The 19,577-nt window shown below is 34.3% G+C and overlaps 7 protein-coding genes across 7 annotated transcripts; 2 read left to right on the plus strand and 5 right to left on the minus strand.

The window, feature by feature from the left end:
- Nucleotides 1-583: 583 nt before the first annotated feature.
- On the minus strand, nucleotides 584-4,553 carry DFA_11569 (Phox domain-containing protein; the record flags this gene model as incomplete). The annotated part of the gene is made up of 8 exons (XM_004350465.1): nucleotides 584-1,216; nucleotides 1,286-1,457; nucleotides 1,529-1,752; nucleotides 1,839-2,013; nucleotides 2,111-2,438; nucleotides 2,515-3,504; nucleotides 3,639-4,257; nucleotides 4,539-4,553. 8 exons carry the CDS (start codon nucleotides 4,551-4,553, stop codon nucleotides 584-586), a joined length of 3,156 nt encoding a protein of 1,051 aa, XP_004350516.1.
- A 946-nt stretch (nucleotides 4,554-5,499) lies between these two features.
- gefF (Ras guanine nucleotide exchange factor) lies at nucleotides 5,500-9,122 on the plus strand (the record flags this gene model as incomplete). Its single annotated transcript, XM_004350466.1, has 7 exons — nucleotides 5,500-6,076; nucleotides 6,167-6,313; nucleotides 6,406-6,552; nucleotides 6,629-7,087; nucleotides 7,171-7,344; nucleotides 7,420-7,926; nucleotides 8,101-9,122. 7 exons carry the CDS (start codon nucleotides 5,500-5,502, stop codon nucleotides 9,120-9,122), a joined length of 3,033 nt encoding a protein of 1,010 aa, XP_004350517.1.
- A 245-nt stretch (nucleotides 9,123-9,367) lies between these two features.
- Nucleotides 9,368-10,883, minus strand: DFA_11571 (uncharacterized protein; the record flags this gene model as incomplete). Its single annotated transcript, XM_004350467.1, has 5 exons — nucleotides 9,368-9,717; nucleotides 9,785-9,902; nucleotides 9,982-10,293; nucleotides 10,375-10,735; nucleotides 10,786-10,883. The coding sequence occupies 5 exons, from the start codon at nucleotides 10,881-10,883 to the stop codon at nucleotides 9,368-9,370; spliced, it is 1,239 nt and encodes a 412-aa protein (XP_004350518.1).
- A 382-nt stretch (nucleotides 10,884-11,265) lies between these two features.
- On the plus strand, nucleotides 11,266-12,231 carry DFA_11572 (uncharacterized protein; the record flags this gene model as incomplete). The annotated part of the gene is made up of 1 exon (XM_004350468.1): nucleotides 11,266-12,231. The coding sequence occupies one exon, from the start codon at nucleotides 11,266-11,268 to the stop codon at nucleotides 12,229-12,231; it is 966 nt and encodes a 321-aa protein (XP_004350519.1).
- Nucleotides 12,232-12,287: 56 nt separating this feature from the next.
- Nucleotides 12,288-14,837, minus strand: cbfA (C-module-binding factor; the record flags this gene model as incomplete). Its single annotated transcript, XM_004350469.1, has 2 exons — nucleotides 12,288-14,543; nucleotides 14,628-14,837. 2 exons carry the CDS (start codon nucleotides 14,835-14,837, stop codon nucleotides 12,288-12,290), a joined length of 2,466 nt encoding a protein of 821 aa, XP_004350520.1.
- Nucleotides 14,838-15,231: 394 nt separating this feature from the next.
- On the minus strand, nucleotides 15,232-16,231 carry DFA_11574 (uncharacterized protein; the record flags this gene model as incomplete). The annotated part of the gene is made up of 3 exons (XM_004350470.1): nucleotides 15,232-15,379; nucleotides 15,703-15,899; nucleotides 15,968-16,231. The coding sequence occupies 3 exons, from the start codon at nucleotides 16,229-16,231 to the stop codon at nucleotides 15,232-15,234; spliced, it is 609 nt and encodes a 202-aa protein (XP_004350521.1).
- Nucleotides 16,232-16,853: 622 nt separating this feature from the next.
- Nucleotides 16,854-18,973, minus strand: DFA_11575 (uncharacterized protein; the record flags this gene model as incomplete). Its single annotated transcript, XM_004350471.1, has 3 exons — nucleotides 16,854-18,360; nucleotides 18,382-18,651; nucleotides 18,750-18,973. The coding sequence occupies 3 exons, from the start codon at nucleotides 18,971-18,973 to the stop codon at nucleotides 16,854-16,856; spliced, it is 2,001 nt and encodes a 666-aa protein (XP_004350522.1).
- Nucleotides 18,974-19,577: the final 604 nt, after the last annotated feature.

A 19,577-nucleotide genomic window follows, 5' to 3' on the forward strand; every position in this document is an offset into this window, starting at 1 on the left:
TGTGTGTATGTACTATGATAGAATAGATTTGTTATTAGCGTTGTTCTTCTTAATATTATTACGAAACACTTGTTATGATTACTCGTAGCTCTCCTGTCTGCCTATTGTTCAAAGGTAATCAAACCAGGCCACAGTAGAATAGTTTTTACCATTTCGGGACCGAAGGATCTTTCAATTAATTAAAAAAAATGATAAATTTTATGTAACGCTTGTTTTGGGATACAAAAAAGCCCCCTAATTCATGTCCTCGGTGTGAGTTTGGAGGCATAAAATCGGCAATGAGAAAAATAAATATCTTGTCCCTAAAAAAAGAAAAGGTAATTATTTGGTGTACAAAAGGGTATTAAGTGTATTAAACTTTAGACACTGTTTTATTTTTTTTTTGAAAAGGGGATGGTGGGAGAACAAAAATATACAATGATTATAAACAATAGATTAGAAGATGAGATGGGTTGGAAATGGATAAACGCGGGATGGACGGTAGAGTATGGTCATGAATGATGCAATCAGGAGTGTTTTAGAGAGGATGGCCTTTTTTTTTGTTTTTTTTTGGTAAACTATAATATTACTACTTTTCTTCTTCTTAGGAAGTTTTTGAACTTCTTAATCTTGCACTTGAACGTTCTTTGATTTGATCGACACAAGAGAAATCGGAACTGATCCATTGGTTGAGATCCAAGTAGTTCTTCCACGAGTTGGAGATGTGTGGTTGAAGAGCAAGAGCCATTTCCTGGATGGCGGCTTCGAGACGTTGGTGATAACTACTGTCACTGTTGAGACTGCGAATATAGTTGAGAAGAGTGTCGAGGTCACCACAACGCTGTCTCTTTTCCTCGGGCGTCTTGAATGGACGGTCGAGCGGTAAAGCAATGGCCATACACTGAGTAAAGGTGGGAGGGTCGAGGAAGGTCAGACTCTTGCCGAGCAATCTACCCAACTCAAAGTATTGTTCGCGTAGATTCGACTCTTCGGTGGTTTGAATGTCGTCGATTTGTGTCAAAAGGAATCTAATCTTGTCCCACACCAGTGTACCTACATACTCTTGATTGGGTCTACGATTCTCACGTGAGAATTGGTTCACTATAAACTTGGCAATCTCTGGGAACGACAAAAACGACTTGGATTCAGATCGTTGTTTAACTATCTTTGTAACCATTTGATCAACTATTTCTGGTCCATAAAGTTTATACATTACACTTATTTCTAATATTTGAATCTAAAAAAAAAAAAAAAGAAAAAGAATAAATAACTATTATTATTATTATGATTATTATTCTTTACATACTTGAGGAGAAACTAAAGATATATTTTTTGCAGGCATCATAAATAATGTTAGATCACTTGTTGAATAAAAGAATTGAATGATTTTAATATTTCCTAATAAACTTTCTGGATTGGTTTCCTTTTTTGATTCAAAACCTGGTGAATCTAAAAATATAGTTCTTCTTTGATATTCCCTAAAAATTAAAAAAATAAAGATGGTTAGAGAATAATCTTATGTATTCTATACTTTTCTATTATTACATACTTTTCTTCATCAGTACCAGTTAAATATTCATCATTAATAAGAATAGATCTAACCAAACCATATTTTGAAATAATATCAGAATATCCACTAAATTGGGCATCATATCTCGAAAGTGTATAAGTAGTATCCATATACAAGAAAACATGTCCATATCTTGGATCGCTCATTGGTTCAGTTGTAATTTTTTCATTTAATTGTTCTTGTGTGAATCTTCTTGGTTTTTCCTAAATCAAAAAAAAAAATAAAAATAAAAGTATATAAATAAAATGATCATTTGTTTCCTCTTCTTCTTTTACTATTCTATTCTTACATTTCTAGAATTTAATAATTTATCACTAATTTGAGCAAATTGATCTTTTGGTATAGTTTCAACAAGTGTAAAATGAGTATCCAATTGACCAATTGCAGATCTCTTTACTTGGATATTAAAGAAATTATTAATAAATGAACTTTTACCTGCTGATGTTGTACCTAAAACAACAACCCTAAAAATAAATTAAATTAAAATCAAATTTGTAAATACTTTTTTGTTTCTTTTGTGAATAATATATTATATTATTATTTTCTTTTTTGATTACATACAAAAACTTTTGAAAAGGTAATTTCTTTGGTAATAATTCCCATTTTTTCATTAATCTACGAATTAACCAATAGTCTCTTTCAACTACTGAATTGTAAATAAAGTTTTGATCGATAAGAGGACTATCATTCAATCCTGGGAGTGTGTTGTTATTAGAGATGGCACTTCCAATTAAATCTGTAAAGGTGGTTTGTTGAACAGTGATTGGTTTGCCAGTCATAAACACTCTCATGGCAGGATGATTACGAAGTGAAATACTCTTTGAAAGATCTTTCATAAATGAATCCAATTGAAAACATCTTTTAACAACTGCTGTTTGATCTGTTTTATCTAAGATATTATTAATAAAGAGTGAGTTTAAATAGTTGGTTTGTTTTAAATTAAATTTCATCATCATTTTACATACTCCAAAATTGAACCATTGATTTTTGTGGTAAAGTTGGTACTTTGACATGAAGATTTGAAGGCAATGTGAGTTGTTGATGTAACCATTCAAATTCTTTATATCTTCTTCTGGCCTTTACCGTAGCAGTACCCTTATCATCTTTAAATTTACCAGTGACCTCATAGTTGACATAGGTCTGTCCATCTTCTTCATTTCTTCTTGGATCTTTAACTTCGATATCAAAATACCCAAATTGTTCAAGTCCGTTTCCATTTGTTTCTTCTTCCCAAGATGAATCACCTGCATCTCCAACAGATAACCCCTCATTTATACTAACAAAATCTTCATCCATTGATTTCTTTTTCTTTACATTACCATTACCATTACTATTACCATTGTTGTTATTAATAATATTATTATTATGATTACCCCAGGCTGGATTATTATTAATATTATTACTATGACCACTATTACCAGAGTTTTGTGGCTTTTGCTTATTATTATTAGTGTTTTGATTTGGTTGTACAATTTGTTTTTGTGGTAAAGGTGGGAATTGGTCCTTTTGATTATTATTAACATTTTGTTGTTGTTGGTGGTGATGACTATTTACATTTAAATCTCCAATATTTGGATATAAACTTTCAGATGAATGTACATTATTATTATTATTAACAGGCTTTGGTGGTTGTTGATGTTGTTGTTGTTGTTGATGACGTTGGGGTTGTGATTGCTGTGGTTGTGGTTGTGGTTGTTGTGGAGGTGTAGAAACTTGTAAAGGTGGTTGTTGCTTTACTTGTTGTTGTTGCTGTTGTTGTTGTTGTTGTTGACGGTGTTGATGTGGATTTGATTTCTTTAATGATGGATTCTGTTCATAGATTTGAGCTTTGGCTTTTTGATAATAGGTATTGATCTCTCTAATATCTTCTTTGGATTGGAAAAAGAAAAGAAAATCTTTTCCACTTGATGATATCTTCCAACATGACTGGTCAGAACTAGTACTCATAGATGTTTCTAAAAGTAATATTAAACAAAAATATTAATTAGTTAAACTTTTAATATTATTTTAATATTATTTTAATATTTATAGCACGTACGATAAATTTGTAATATTTCGATAACTACATCCTGAGCTGAATCATTGTTACCACTGATCCAAACCACTCTTTTACTAGTCACATAGATGGTACCGATAATCAAGGTGTGCATAATACTCTCCTTGGTGAATTGAACCACCTCACCTGGTTTCAACCATTTTCTAGGTTGCTTGGCGGTACCAGGTTGTTGTTCGTCGCTACTGTCATCACTACCGTAGTCATCGATGACGCTATTACGGTGTCTATCAAACTCGTCTTCATCATCATCATCATCGTCATCTTGTTCTTGATCGTCATCGTTGCCAATATAGTTGTTGTTGTTGTTGTTGTTGTTGTTGTTGTTGTTGTTGTTGTTTCTACCATTCTTTGGTGGAGATGTCAATTTAGTTGTATGATGATAGGGTGATGAAGTAGACGAAGAAGAAGAAGAGGTCGCGGTCGCAGTAGTAGTAGTAGTTGTTGTTGTAGTACTTGGGATGTCATCGACACTCGACATCATAAGATTACCATTATTATTACTGTGTGATGGTGTTGGAGGAGACATAGTACTGCTACTTCCACTCCTATTGTTACTGTTCTCAGCCTCTAATACTTTATTTGGAGTCGTCCATACTTCGTCGTCAACATCATCATCTTCGCTATATCCAATATGAGGATTTAACATTGCTAGCTATTATTATATTATATTACTCTAGAGTAAGTATGTGTTGAGAGTTTACTTATTATTATTACTTTGTCACTAATTGTAGGTTATAAATAATATTATATATTGTTCTTCTTCTTCTTATTGTGAATGTGTATTATGATATATATACAAAATATGGTAATTTTTAATTAAATTTATAAAAAGGAAAGAATGCTCTACACCCACCCTTCCTTGTCAGACCATAGTGTTATTTTATTAATTAATTATTATTAATTTTTTTTTTAATTATTCAAAAATGGATTTACCCTTTTTATTATCATTTTTTCAAGACTCTGAGAATACCAAGATCTTCAACCTACTTCTTGACTTGAACAGAGAGTAGAGCGAGACTGACGAATGGAATATGGGTTGAGTTGGGTTTATTAATATTTTCTATTTTATTTATTTTGTTTGATTGGTCAATCGATTTATAACATACAGTATAAACTTTACTTTCAATTATTGTGATAAAAGATTAATCTTATGATGATTATAAATATATATTTATATGTTAAGATCTTTGGAAGACCGCGAAAATGATATCATTGTCATGCCCAACCGCCAGAGCTCTGGATAGTATCTGGCAGAGTGAAAGGTTGTGTGATGAAAAAAAAATCTTTGTTTTTTTATTTTTTTTTTTGTCTGCTTGTCCCTCCTCCCCTTGTAATCACACTCAAAGAAAGAGAGAGGAAGATCATCTCTCTGCATTCTCTACAACCAGCAGCAGCAACAAGATAAGATTATTTGAACAATCTTCTTTATCGCCGTCTATAGCAACAGGTAGATAACAAGGTATAGAAGTAGTAGAAGAAGCATCGCGAGAGATCTATCAATAATAATTCAACCAACATATCATCATCTGACAAATCCCCAAAAAAGCTGCAAAGGATTTGAGAGAGAGTGCATTAACAAGATATATTCGTTGTTGTTATAGTATAGTATAGAGTATAGAGTATAAATATATACATCAACTTGATATACATATATATATACTTCAACGGATACAGAGTACTAGAGCAGTAGTTGTAGAATATAACATCATTAGAAAAAAAAAAAAGTGTAGTAATAGTAAAAGCAAAAGTAGACAAGATAGAAAGAAAAAACATATATCTTTTATCTCTATCAACAATCAATCAACAAAAAAGTGTAATAATAGTATAATAATAATCAAACAAACAAACAAGATAACAGAATAATACAAACAAACAAACAAAACAAAACAAAGACATGTCATCTTTATTTCATAAAAAGGAGGATAAAGACAAATCGTCTGCTTCCAAGAGTTCGGTCATGTCAAAGTTACCAGTACCACCTCCACCCATTGTAAAGTTACCAAATTCACCATCAACCTCGTCACAATCACTGTCGAGCTCGTCGTCGAGCATCAACGTCGCCAAGAATACTGGCGGTGCATCGTCTTCAGGCAACTTCTCGACCACGGGTGCGTCTTCACCAACAACCTCGGCGTCGTCACCCGTACTTGGACAACCATCACTACAGGGTAGCACATCCACCACCAACACATCATTGAGTAGCAGTATGACAGGTATCAGTCACCACAACAGCAGCAGCAGCAGCAATAAACCAGTTGAAGAGATAAAAAAGAATAGTCTTGGTGGATCGGGCGGAATGAAAGGATCAGGTAGCCCATACAGTAGAGCTAGTACAATCCTATCCAACCACAGCAACAATAGTGATAGTTCCCCTCCATCATCTCTCTTTTCGACATCATCATCACCAACCAACGAGTCACTCGTTTATCAAGATAACGATTCATCAATGGATCCAAATACAAAGATGGGTAGTATGTATACAGATACGTCGACCACTGCAGACAGATAACAATAACACCAAAAATCAACACATTATTTTACTCACTCCTTTTTCTTCTTAGATTTTATTGGAGGACTTAAAGTTACAACTGGAGGAGAACAACCTCGATCGGGTCACTCTGCCTCTTTATACGAAGACACCTTTTATGTATTTGGTGGTGAAGGCATTGATAATAATCCAACAAACGATTTCTTTTCTTTTAATTTTTGTATGTACCAAAAAAAAAAAAAAAAAGAAAAAGGAAATAGATAGATATTTATCAATTAATTCTCTTACTAATTGCTACTTGATTTTTTTTAGCAACAAAAACATGGGCATCGATTAGTAATTCAAATGGACCATCTCCAAGATCATACCATAGTTCTTTAATTTATAATAACGCTTTGTATATTTTTGGTGGTGAGGGAGGTAATTCTTCAAAGAATGATTTATTTGTATATTCTTTTGGTAAGTTTGAGAACATGTTGTAAAGAAGTCCTTTCGGTTCGTTATTAATTGATTGTTTTTATTTTATTTTTATTAGATACACAATTATGGTCAGAGATTAATGTATCTGATACTAATAGACCACCAGCAAGATGTGGTCATAGTGCAGTAATTGATGGACAAACAATGGTAATTTTTGGTGGTATTTCAGGCAACAAACCAACCAACGAAGTATATGCTTTCAGTTTCGAAACAAAGACCTGGAGTGTAGTTTCTACAACAAATACACCAACAGCAAGAGCATTCCATACAGTCTCTGTACACAAAGGAATCATGTATACAATAGGTGGTCAAGACACTAGTACCAATGCACTCGATGATATTCACTGCCTCACTCTTGCCACCAAGGAATGGAGACCTTTCCAAGTGGTCGAGGGTTCACCATTCCCAGCTAGATCACATCACTCTGCCACTTTACTTCAAGATTCAATCATTGTTACTGGTGGTGCTTCAGTTAAACCACATTCAACTTTGGATGTTTATGAATTAGATTTATGTATGTGACAAAAGAAAGAATAATAGGGGAGAATTCTATTTTTTTTTGCTTACCTTTTTTTATTTTATTTATTTTCTATTTAGATCAAAAGAAATGGTTTAAAATTCAAACTACATCACAAGGAGCAAATAGAATTAGTCATACTTCAATACTTAAAGGATTATCATTATTCTTGTATGGTGGATCACAAGATACATCATTGGATTATTTCTCTTTTGGTAAAAATGATGAATTTGAAGATTTAATTCAAGAAGAAGGTAATGATCACAAATGATATGACTAAACATATTTATGGATATTAATTTTTAATATTGTTGTTTTTTTTTTTGTAGATGGAGAAGTATCAAGATTACAAAATATTCCAAAAGCATTCTGGGAATCAACATTGATGAAGAAACATCCAGAGATTTTAGATTTAAGAGAAAGAACTCAACTATTGACAGGAGTAAAGTCGTATGGAAAGTCATTGGCATCACCATCGTTTACGGAAAACAAGACAGCAGTTTCACATCAATTTGTATTGCAATTGATTATGGAGTATTTGGAGAGGCATAGACAATACCACAAGACGATTCAAGTGATTGAAAAAGAGTCTGGTGTGGTACATCAAATGACCGAGTCGGGCGAGTCGCGTCTCGTCACGATTCTTCGTCTCGTCAAGCCACGTCTCCGCTCCAAGTATGTGCTCGACCAAGACTTGCACATATTCCCCAAGCAAGAGGCATTTGACGAAGAGGTACAAGTAGTCGACAACTTGTACCGTCGTGTCGAATCAGAAGAGGATGCAAATGTATGGGACGAGCCTGAAGACGGCCCCAAGAACATCAGAAAGACCGAAGGTGAGAATGGCAAGGTGTTGATCAAGTCTGCCACGCTCAACAAGCTCATCCAGTACTTGGCACCCGAAAAGGAAAAGGCACACGATCTCTTCTTTATGAAGTCGTTCTTGTACACACATCAGAGTTTTACCAGCTCTGAGAACCTACTCAAAAAGTTGATTCAGCGTTATCAAGGTCCATTGTCGGCCGCCGACAAGCAGCGACTCGAGGCACTCGACCCCATCAAGAAGCGTGTGTGCGATGTCATCAAGTTCTGGATCGACAAGTGTCCGTGGGACTTTAAGACTGGTCCCAACGCCGACAAGCTCGTTGCATCGCTCAACAACTTTATCGACGGTGCCCTTACAAGAGATGGTAACGCATCGGTCAAGAACTTGCGTCGTATCTTGGCACAGGCACGTACCGCCGAGACTTCGCAGTCCTCGATGGTCTACAGTACCAATCCACCCGAACCCAAGGTACCCAAGAACATTTTCTCGCCACAGTTGACGCTCTCACACATTGACGAGCTCGAGATTGCCCGTCAACTGACACTCATCGAATACAAGATATTCCGCAACATCCCACCCCCCGAGTTTTTGGTGCGTGTCACCCCATTTGGTGAGTTCCAGTACTCGATGGCCACTGCCCCCAACCTCATCCTGTTTTTGAACCGTTCGAGCGATGTTTCCAAGTGGGTTGCCTACACGATCCTCTCGCAAGACCAGAAAAAGTCGCGTGCCAAGATGATCGACAAGTACGTCAAGATCATGGAGTGTCTGCGCACGCTCAACAACTTCCAAACCCTGTATTCTATCTACCTCGGACTACAAAACTCGGCCGTACAGTCTGTGCACGACATCTTTTCAGTGCGTGCCAAGGAAGTTCTAATGGAACACGAGTCACTCTTTTCCAAGGGTGAAAACTACAGAAACTACAGAGAAGTCTTGTCCAAGTCGTCTTTGCCTTGCATACCACTCGTTCACGTCATCCAAGAAGACATTGCCTTTATCGAAAAGGAGCAGCCCGGCATGACCAATGTCCTCATCAACTTTGTCAAACGTCAAAACCTCTACAATATCATCTCCAAGGCCGAAGCCTATCAAGTTCACTCTTACAATTTACAACCAGTCCATCAAGTATCCACATTTATCAACAAGTTACCAAGAATTAACGATCTTGATTTAGTTGAACTTTCAAAAAAGGAATTGATCTAAATTAAATAATAATAATTAATAATAATAATAATAATAATAACTTTGCCGAAATGAAATGAATCATAATATATGATAATAATAATCATAATTAATAATAATCAACATTTAAAACATAATTAAACTTTTACTCACCCACACTTTGTTATAATAGTTACAAATACAAAATCACTTTTTTAACAGTTAAAGAGTAGTAGTAGTAGAGTAGTCTTTTTTAGTTGAGCTGATTAGTATTTATTTATTTATTTTTAGACCATTTTATTTAAAATCTTTAAAATTGATTTGGAAATAGTGGCAGATCTAGGGTCTTTTTCGGCAACACGATCATTTGATTGATCTTCTAAAACTTGTACAATGTCATCAAAATGATGTCTACTCTTTTGGAATTCATCATGTTCCACAATCGTCCTTAGGAGGTCTAGGTATGGCCATCTCAATGGGTCACATTCATCGAGATTATGTATATTTTGAACGACAATATCAATTACAACATCGATATCTGATGTATAAAAGAAACATGATTCTTGAAATTCTGTACTATAACAAAATATATCATTGATCAATGTTAAACATTCGGTTAATAATCCAAATTCAAATTCTAATGAAATAGAAATAAAATTAATAAATTTGTGGATGTTAATTAATCTAGATTAATTGATACATACTGCCTCTATTTAAAAGTGTAATTAATCCAGGTCCCAATTCTGGTGCTCTTCTGGTTGAATATAATTTCAATACTAATGGTGAATAAGTATCTCCTTTTACTTGAATATTAAATGCCAACTAAACAACAAAAAGTAATTATAATTATTAATAATTATTAAATGCTAATAATAATAATATATGTATTTGTCAAACATACCATAGCAGGATAAAAATAATTTAACCATTTACTATCATAGTATTCGGAATAAGTGAAACCAAGGTTCAAAAGGGATTCTAAAAAGGAGTCATCCAATTTAGATAGTTCTTCTTCTGGAAGAGGACCAGTTTGACTAAAGATGGCAGTCATTAATTGAAGATATTGAGTGGATCGAGTTTCATCCTCTTGAATAAAACAAGTTGGTATAATCCATTTAAGTTCTGGTACTAGAATATTCCATACTCCAGGGACCTGATTACCAATTCCATTAATAAAATAAACAACTTGATATATATATTCTTGATTTTCACTCTAAATAAAACATAATTTAGATAGTATAGTTATCCATTAGTCAATAATGTGATATTAGGTTTGATATTAATGTGAACTCACCCTTTGAGCATGACCACACATATTTCTAATCATTTGATAATCATCTTTTGATAGTAGGTCTATACCAGCATCAATATCCAATGTATTTAACTTTTCAATAAAGAATTGAATATCTTCAACAGAATCTCCATTGCCATCAGACTGAAGTGTCTCTTCAACAGTCAATAAACTTTTATCTTCTTGGTTTCCACTGTTTTCTATTGCTTCAAGTCCATAGTCGAGCTTTGACCAATCCTCTGTATAGTATAGTTGATAATCAATCAATTCAATTTGTTTCTTTAGTGTTTCTATCTTTAATTCCAAGTTTAATGCCTTTGGAATGAGTATATGTGCTTGTCTAAAAACAAAGTTGATAAACAAACTATAAGTAAGTATATCGATGATTGATATGAATGAAAGTATGTAACATACTCATAGACAGCTAAACATTTTCTTAACCCTTCTCTTTCTTCAACTTTAGCTTCAATAATAATAGAGTTAAACTCTTTTATAATTTCTCTAACATCCATAGATAGTATTAGTCTGTATTAGAGTTACTTTTTAATATATTCTCTCTTTCTCTCTTCAAATGAGATAAATTAAACAATATAAGAATCTTTCCTTTCAAGGTCATGTTGTCATTTTTAAATCTAGATTTGTCAGGAGGAAGATGTTTATTGATGAGCTGGCAACAAACAAACAGAGAATTATATTCAAAAGGTGAATGATAACATAAAGTAGATAGATGTATTATATTTTAATCATAATAACAATATGAAATCTTGATGATTCAAAATTAAATTTATTATTATTATTTATTATTATTGAAAAAAAACGAACGAAACGAAAGTTAGGTTTCAAGAAAGATAATTTAAATTATCATTTTATTTATTTATATTTATATATACAAACATGTCTTATCTAAAGAGAGATAGAAAAGATCAATCTACATCATCATCAAGACAGATAAAGAAGTCAAAGAAGGATGAATCATCAGATGATGACTATTTATCAGATGACGAAAAACAACACAACAACAGACAACCAAAGAAAGCGTTGATTCAAAAGTCACAAGTAGATGAGATCAAGAGAGCCAAGAGAGCGACTGAAAAGGAAAGAATAGCCTCTGAAAAGAAACGTCTACAAGCAGAGATTGACAAGGCCGAGAGAGAAAACATGTCAAAGACGAGAATGAAGAAGGAAAAGCACAAACAAGAAGCCGTCGACACAACCGAAGCAACCAAACAAAAGAGAAAGCAATTAATCTTGGAGTATTTGAACTTGTATCAAAATCAACGTTCCGATTGGAGATTCAACAAAATGACTCAATGTCTTATCATTGACCACGTATACGACAGAGAACTCGTACCTGAAAAGTACTTTGTCATTGCATTGGACTATCTCAATGGTCTACAAGGAAAATCAAGAGAAGCTACCATTGAACAATTAAAAAAGATTTGTAAACCAAAGGAATCTGACAATCAAGATTCGGATTCTTCTTCTTCAAGTGAATCTGAACAAGACGACGATGACGAAAACGACGATGGAAAAGATGTAAAGGAAATATGGAGAGTCGAAAGAGCAAAGAGACTATTAAAGAAATTAACTGGACAAGCTGATGAAGATGATTCTGATATTTCATCTGATGAAGAAGTAGTAGATAAAAAGAAACCAAATAATAATAATAATAATGTTGTAAATAAGAATATCACAAATAATAATAATTCAAAAAAGGTAGAAGAAAGCGATGATACTAGTAGTAGCGATGACAGTGATGACACTAGCGATGAAAGTTCAAGTTCAAGTGAAAGCGAAAGTGAAAGCGATCAACAAGACAGTAGCGATGAAAGTAGTTCAAGCGATCGAACAAATAAATAAATAAATATTTAAATTAAATCAATAACTATACTATAGTTGATATCCTAGTTGTTTATTTAAGAGTTTGGTAAATCCATTTTTAATTGTGGATAGCTACCATCTTCTGGGTCTTCATTTTGATGATCATCATGATCAGCAATTGATTGTTGTGGACTTTCTTTATCATCTTCATGTTGGTCGTAACTGTGGTGGTGGTGGTGGTGGTCAGTATCTTGTTGTTGTTGTTGTTTGTTGAAAAAGGGTGGTAGGATACCAGAAGACTTTTCACGATGTTGTGAATAACTATTCACTTGTAAAATATTATTATTATTATTATTATTATCACTGCCACTGTTATCATTGTCATTGTCATTGTTATTAAAGGGATTAAATACCAAGCCATAGTTTGGATCTATTTGTGGTTGAAATTGTGATTGTTTTTGTTGTTGTTGTTGTTGGTATTGTTGTATGTTATTATTATTATTATTATTATTATCATTACCATTATCATTAGTTGTATTATTATTGATATCATTATTGTTATTATTATTATTATTATTGTTGTTATTGTTGTTATTATTATTATTACCAATATTGTTAAAGTTATTAAGGGTACTATTAATTAATGAATTGATGCTACTTAATTTACTGGGTGGTGTGGAAGGCATTTGATTTGTAGCACCCATCCTTGCCATTAAAGTTGGAGATGTTGTTGGACTAGTTCCATTTACAATTGGATAATCAGTTTGTTGTTGTTGTTGATGTTGATTTTGTTGTGGATGATGTTGTTGATGTTGATGAGGATGAGGATGAGGAGCAATAGTATTATGAAGATTAGCTAATTGCATTGCAGGTGATTCAGAATCTGGTTTGTTGATAATAGTCAACCCTTCTTCAGATTCACTGATTTGATTCTTGTAGTTGAATGTTGCAATCTCTAATTTAGATGCAATGACTGGTTCTGTCATATTAAACAATAATTCCAGCTGTTTGAGTGGTCCTTCTGAACACTTGAGTAACAATGTTTGGTTGACTTCATCAAAACTGAATATAGACTTTTTGCCAACAATACCAACGTATTCCTCTTGGTCACCAAAAAAGAGAACAACGATCTTTTTGCCATTGCACAACGAAGGCAACAGTTTGGTGGCTGGAGGAATGACAGTGAGATCCTTTACCCAGAGACATGGGAGTAGTGGGTGATTGATTGTTTTGGCCCACATGACACCTCCAAACTTTTCCTTTCTGTCAATGTAGAGACTGATAAGACTTGGCAGTACTTCGTGTGTATTAATGTGAAGGCTGTGGTATGGAGTTCCCTTTCTCGACGATTCAATGAGATTGATAAAGAATTTATGTGTCGATGTCCATTCCTTGAGGTTTTTGGGTGGACGTCCTTTTGGTTTGTCATTGTTCATTTGAATTGGTCGTTTCTTTCCTTCTTTGATATTGGTGTCACTTGAAATTGCTTCTGCAGTAACTACCTTTCTTGGTCTTCCCAATGGTTTATGTACTGGTGTTGTTGTAGTACTTGTAGTACTAGTAGTACTAGTCGTCGTACTAGTAGTAGTTGATGTTGATGGTTGGAAATGGTTGCCATTAGTGTTGTACAAAGAAGAAGAGGAAGAAGAATCTACTCCAAAGTTTGGTGTAGTTGTTGAGGTTGGATACATAGTACCATTATTATTATTATTATTATTGTTATTGTTGTTGTTGTTGTTTCTGTCAATAAAATCATTGGTTTGTGAAAAAATATGGTGATGATGGTTATTATTATTATTATTATTATTATGTTGTTGTTGATGTTGGTGTTGGTGGTGTTGGTATTCCAAAGATTCATCACCACTCATTGAATGTTGATGATGATTATACTGATTTTGAGGGAGTCCATCATTTCCATTATTATTATTATTATTTTGATTATTATGTTGATGTTGTTGGAAATTACTATTATTTATATTATTCAAGTTATGTAGATTATTATTGGTGTTACTATAATTAACAGTATTTTGGTGATGTGCAACTTGGAGCGATGGTGACATTTGATTGGAGTGATGATGATGGGTTGGTGAACCACCTCCACCACCATTGTTGTTGTTATTGTTACCACCAGCAACTAGATTACCTATAGCACTTGGATTCTTACAATTGTTGCATGTGCAAATATCGAAACATCTGAAACACTTCCATTGGTCTCTTGATACAATTGAAAAGAAATCCACTCGATATATCTTGGCAACACAACTCTCACAATACCTAGCTGGACAAGAACAACAATACACAACCGAGTGTTTTTGTTTAGCATCTCCGCAATGATGGCATTTGGTCAATGTCTAAATAGAAATAAATAGAAATACATTAATATTGGGATAAACTATATATATATATATATATATACACTATACTTATTTACATACACTATTTGAATAAAATACTACATGATAGGCAATGGTAGCAGGTGTTAGGTAACCACATTGAGTATCGATGAGTGCCTTTTTCTTTTCGACGATATCATTTGCTTCTTTTGGTTTGATACCAGTATTGATTAGGAGGGTGGTGTATTTATCAAAGAATGTTTCCAGCTCTTTTTTGAGTTTCGAGTGAGAGATGAATTCTTTGAGTGACATGCTTTGGAAATGCAACTCACATCCGTATCCTCTCGAGACACAATCAAAGCAATAGTCCTTGCCGTTGTTTTCCTTGTCGGCACAGAGTTGGCAGTGATAGGCACGGTTAAAGATATTGCAGTTGCAGTGGTCGCATTTGCGGTCGTGTAAAAATGGCGACGAGAAGTTCTTGAATGGGTTGAGAAAGGTGATGACTTCGTTGTGCGGACAGAATGGATAGGGTGGCTTGGGAATCAAGATGGATTCAGATCGAATCATGTGTGAGTAGAGATCGAGCAGCGGTGAGAGGTAGTCGACGATAGACTGCGAGTCATAATTGGTGAGCTCTTGAAGCGACGCTATTTTCTTTTTCAGTGTGTAGTATATGATTGCTTTGATCGAGTATGTCTCGGGCTTACCAAACTTGCGTGCCAGTGGCAGAGCAGACTTGTACGCCACGGGTAGTGACGCAGTGCTGATGGTGTTCCACGCCATCTTGACCGTCACACCACCAACATTCATGACTTGGTGAACCGACTCGGGCGGGATCAATACAAGGTCGCCTATCTTTTGTTTGATCACATACACCTTGAAGGGTGCATCTGCGAGGTCGCGAGGATTGACAAATAGATTCTCGTTGAATATGTCACCACCCTTTTCATTCCAAAACTTGAATGCCTTGTCGCGGTCCTTGCTTCCGACGACCAACCACAGAGCATATGCGTTGGGGTCAGAGTGCACCATAATATTGTGTCCGTTTGATCCCACCAAGTCAACGTGTCCGGGGGTATACGTGCCATTCGAGCCAATATAAAACATCAAGTTTTCCGATCGGAGGTAGGGTGGCAGCGAAGACATCAAGTCGTAGCTACTCAACGCCACAAACTTTTTAGACAATTTCTTTTGTTGGTCGGCCCACTCTTTTGGACACAACACATCTTTGGCATAGAGATACTTTGGGTTTCTCTCCTCTGGTGATATTTGTAAATAATTTATGTATTGTCCAACTGTCCAACCTTCCAAATCACTATGTGTCTCATTATTTCTTGGTGAATTGATCATCTTTTGATCACTATAATTTGCCTAAAAGAAGAATGAATTAATAACCAAATATTTAAATAGATTATTTAATTTAAATTAAATTTACATACTTGAAGGAAATCCAGCGAAAAAACATCTTTTGACCAATTGGACATGGAATTGGAGAGTACGAGTGGAATACCCTTGTTGATGGTGTATTCTTGGATATCGGATTCTGTGAGGTCAATGGAATAGGGCATGGTGGGAGCATATTCAAAGTTGGTATTTGGCATATTCATCAAAGAATCGATATCGAAATTCATTAGACTATCGATGGGTGGAACTTTGAAAAGAGGGTCCAAAGGGACTGAACTTCCCATTGTACTATAATTCATTTTTTTACTATTATTATTATTTGTTGGATGGATGGATGGATAAATGGATATAAATGGATGGATGGATGGAGTAAGGAATAAATAACCTGTGATCTTTTTATTCTTCCTAAACTACTATTACTTCATTTATGTTGTATAGATTGTTGTTGCTATTATTATTATTATTGTTGGTAGTTGTTGAAATCGATCGATCTATCTATCTATTGTCGTTTTGCGGATTGTGTCTTAATCTATTATTAAAATGAGACTACCCTTTTTTTTTTTGTTTTTTTAGAGATGTGATTCAAAGTTGATGATTGATGGTGATGTTGATGAAGGGGGGTGAGGAGGGGGGATATCCCTATTGATTCTCTTATCCTATCTCTATAAACAACTAACAACTAATAATACGCTTTTGAAGAAGAGTAAATACGCTTTGAATGAATCGTGTTAAAAAAAAAAAAAAGAAAAGGGATTAAAAAAAAAAAAAGAAAAAAAAAAAGGGTTAAAAAAAAAAAAAAAAAAAAAAATCGATTAATTTCGAGCGTGTGTTGGGAGGGAAAGAGTACTCTCTGCCCTGGGATATATACAACCAAGTACTTTATACATGTATACTTTTTATTTATTGGTTCCACATTGATGATCATTGATTTATAAGATTTAATAAAGTGGCAAGTTTAGAATTTGGATTGGATTGTTGTTGGAGTAATTTTTGTCGTATTTGATCTTGCCCGCCATTATCACTCCAAGTTGTTTTTAGTGTATCCAATGCAACTCGTTGAATGATATATTCTATAACTGATAGATAGGTTGGATATTGATCAAGTATTCTTTGGTCTTTGCCTAGTATGTTTAAAATGACCGATCCTCCATACTTGTTTAAATAATCGGTCCAAGTAGTTGATAGTGCTGTGCATACACTATTTAATATTGCCTGTCCATCTGCATGTTGTTGTAGTATAATTAAGAGATATATCAAGTCTCCTTGTTTACCACCAATATTGGTAGTTTCTATGGCAAATAGACCTTTTGAAACATTAACCAATGATATTAATGATTGTTGTAAAATTGGGAATAGATACCAAGCTTGATTATAAACTACTTGACAATAGGTTGATACGATTGCAGTTGTTTGTTGTTCATTTAATATATTGAATTGGTTGTCTTTGTTAGTGTCTAGTGATATGTGTAGTTGATCTTGAAGTTGTTGAATTTTAAAGTATAACCCTCTAAATAGTTGATTTAATATATTAAATGATGATAAGAGTAGTCCTTTAGTAGAGACATTATCATTGTCGCCGCTTTGGAGATACTTTTTAATGGTGGTTGATTGTTTTTTAATCCATCCATCTGGCAGACAATAGTAGCCTACTAGTTGTGACACCTCTAATACTTTGGATCGTATCAATGGCATCATGTCATTTTCAGCAGCCATCAACATTTCGAGAATAGCATCAACGTATGCGGTTGCATTGAATCCCAAATAAGCAACGAGTAGGTAGATGACACCAATCTTGGTCTCACGATGCACAGGATCCAATTCATTGTCATGGTATGTCTTGTAGAGATGTTGAAACACCTTTTTCGACAACCTTGACAAAAAGTCGCGTGTGGCAGCCGACTCGATCGCCATCGTGTCTTGTTGCCACCATCTCCAATTGCCAGCAGCAGCAGTAGTAGTCGGCATTTTGTAGTGTGTGTCGATTGTCCATGCAATCTTGTCGATTCGTGTGTTTCCAGTTTGCATCTCTTTGAGTTGATAGTAGTTGTTGGAGATGGTGTCGAGTGCCTTTTTCGCCGCACCAATGACCAGCGGGATATCGCTCGACATGAGCGACAAGAGTGTGTATACAATGACCGGGGTGTTGGTCTTGGGTGAGTGGATCGACCACACTGCCAAACTATTGGCAAGTGCCAGTCTCACATTGGGCGCGTGGTCGTTGGATAGCACCGGCAGCAAATTACTGCTATTATGATTGTTGGTGTTGGGCGAGATGATCGTCTCTACACACTTTGACGCACCACATTCAATGAGTGCTGTCAATGCATAGATAGACGATGACCGAACTTTTTGGTGTCGGTCACCTAGATTACGGATGAGAAGCGGTATAACAACCATTGAAAATAGTGATGCACGTGTTGGCACCGCTCTACATAGATTGATAACATACAAACTACACAAATCAACTTGTTCATAGTTTCTATCACCCAAACCAATCTTTATCATCGTCATAAACTTTTCACAATACTTTAGTAGTAATTCACTTGAAGTATTAGGAGTTTCTGTTGTACAGCCAGTACCACTACCAACAATGATAGCATTGACCAGTTTCATAATCTCCATTCTCAATTCTTCAGTCTCTTCATTGATCATTCTATATTCCAACTTTTCAGCCAATAAACTAATATCATTACCATCTTTGAATAGAGATTGATAATGTCTAAATTTAAATGTAAACAAACAAACAAACAAAAGATTAGAAATCTAAACTACAACCACCAACCAACTACAACTTTCTCTCTCTCATTCTTTACATACTTTATTAAAATATTCAAACTAATAGTTCGACATCTTTCAATTTGATCATCCAATGTATTGATAGCTAGATGAATGATCTTTTTATCATTTTCTATTGTTCTTGTTTCAGCAGCAGCACTAGCAACAAAGTAAGTATCATCTAGGTATTTGACTAGTTGTTCTAATGCTTTTTTACGTTGAAATGATGATGTTACTTTGCATGCTTCAATCAGCTTGTCATCCATCTAATATCTCCTTGCTTGGGGTAGTGTTAAAAGTGAAGTAGTAGGTGGTAGGTGTGGTGTAACTGCAACAAACAAACAAACAACAAGCTTAGTCAACTATAGAGAAATGCATTCATATGATTGGTTGGACAGACGAGTCGGTTTGCAAGTCGAAAAACCACCAATCAATGGATTTTATACATTTAAATATAAAATATATTTTAAAATTAAACTTTTGATGACTTGTTCAACCATCCATTCCATGATTATTCATCAATCATCATTAGGTCTTTATTCATCTAATCTATTGTATATATTTAATTTTTAAAAAAAAGTTTATTTCTTACATTACTTTTTTTTTTCCTCATAATAAATAAATTTATATAGACCTTCCTCGCTCACTCATATCATTACATTATATTCATTCAGTTATTATTATTATTTCTTTCACTCTGTCTCTAATTCTTACTTTCTATATACAATCTATTTAATTCTTTTAAAAAGATCATCATTTCTGACCTTGTAAGTATTGTTTTTTTTCATTGAACAAACGACCTTTCGATTTTTTTGTTTTTTTCGTTGTTTTCTCATAACCAAACTTATACTTAAAAATAATCGATTCCAC

This window comes from Cavenderia fasciculata (genome assembly GCF_000203815.1).
Source record: "Cavenderia fasciculata unplaced genomic scaffold Scf_EUAJFUG02HR96I-5, whole genome shotgun sequence".
NCBI lineage: Eukaryota > Evosea > Eumycetozoa > Acytosteliales > Cavenderiaceae > Cavenderia > Cavenderia fasciculata.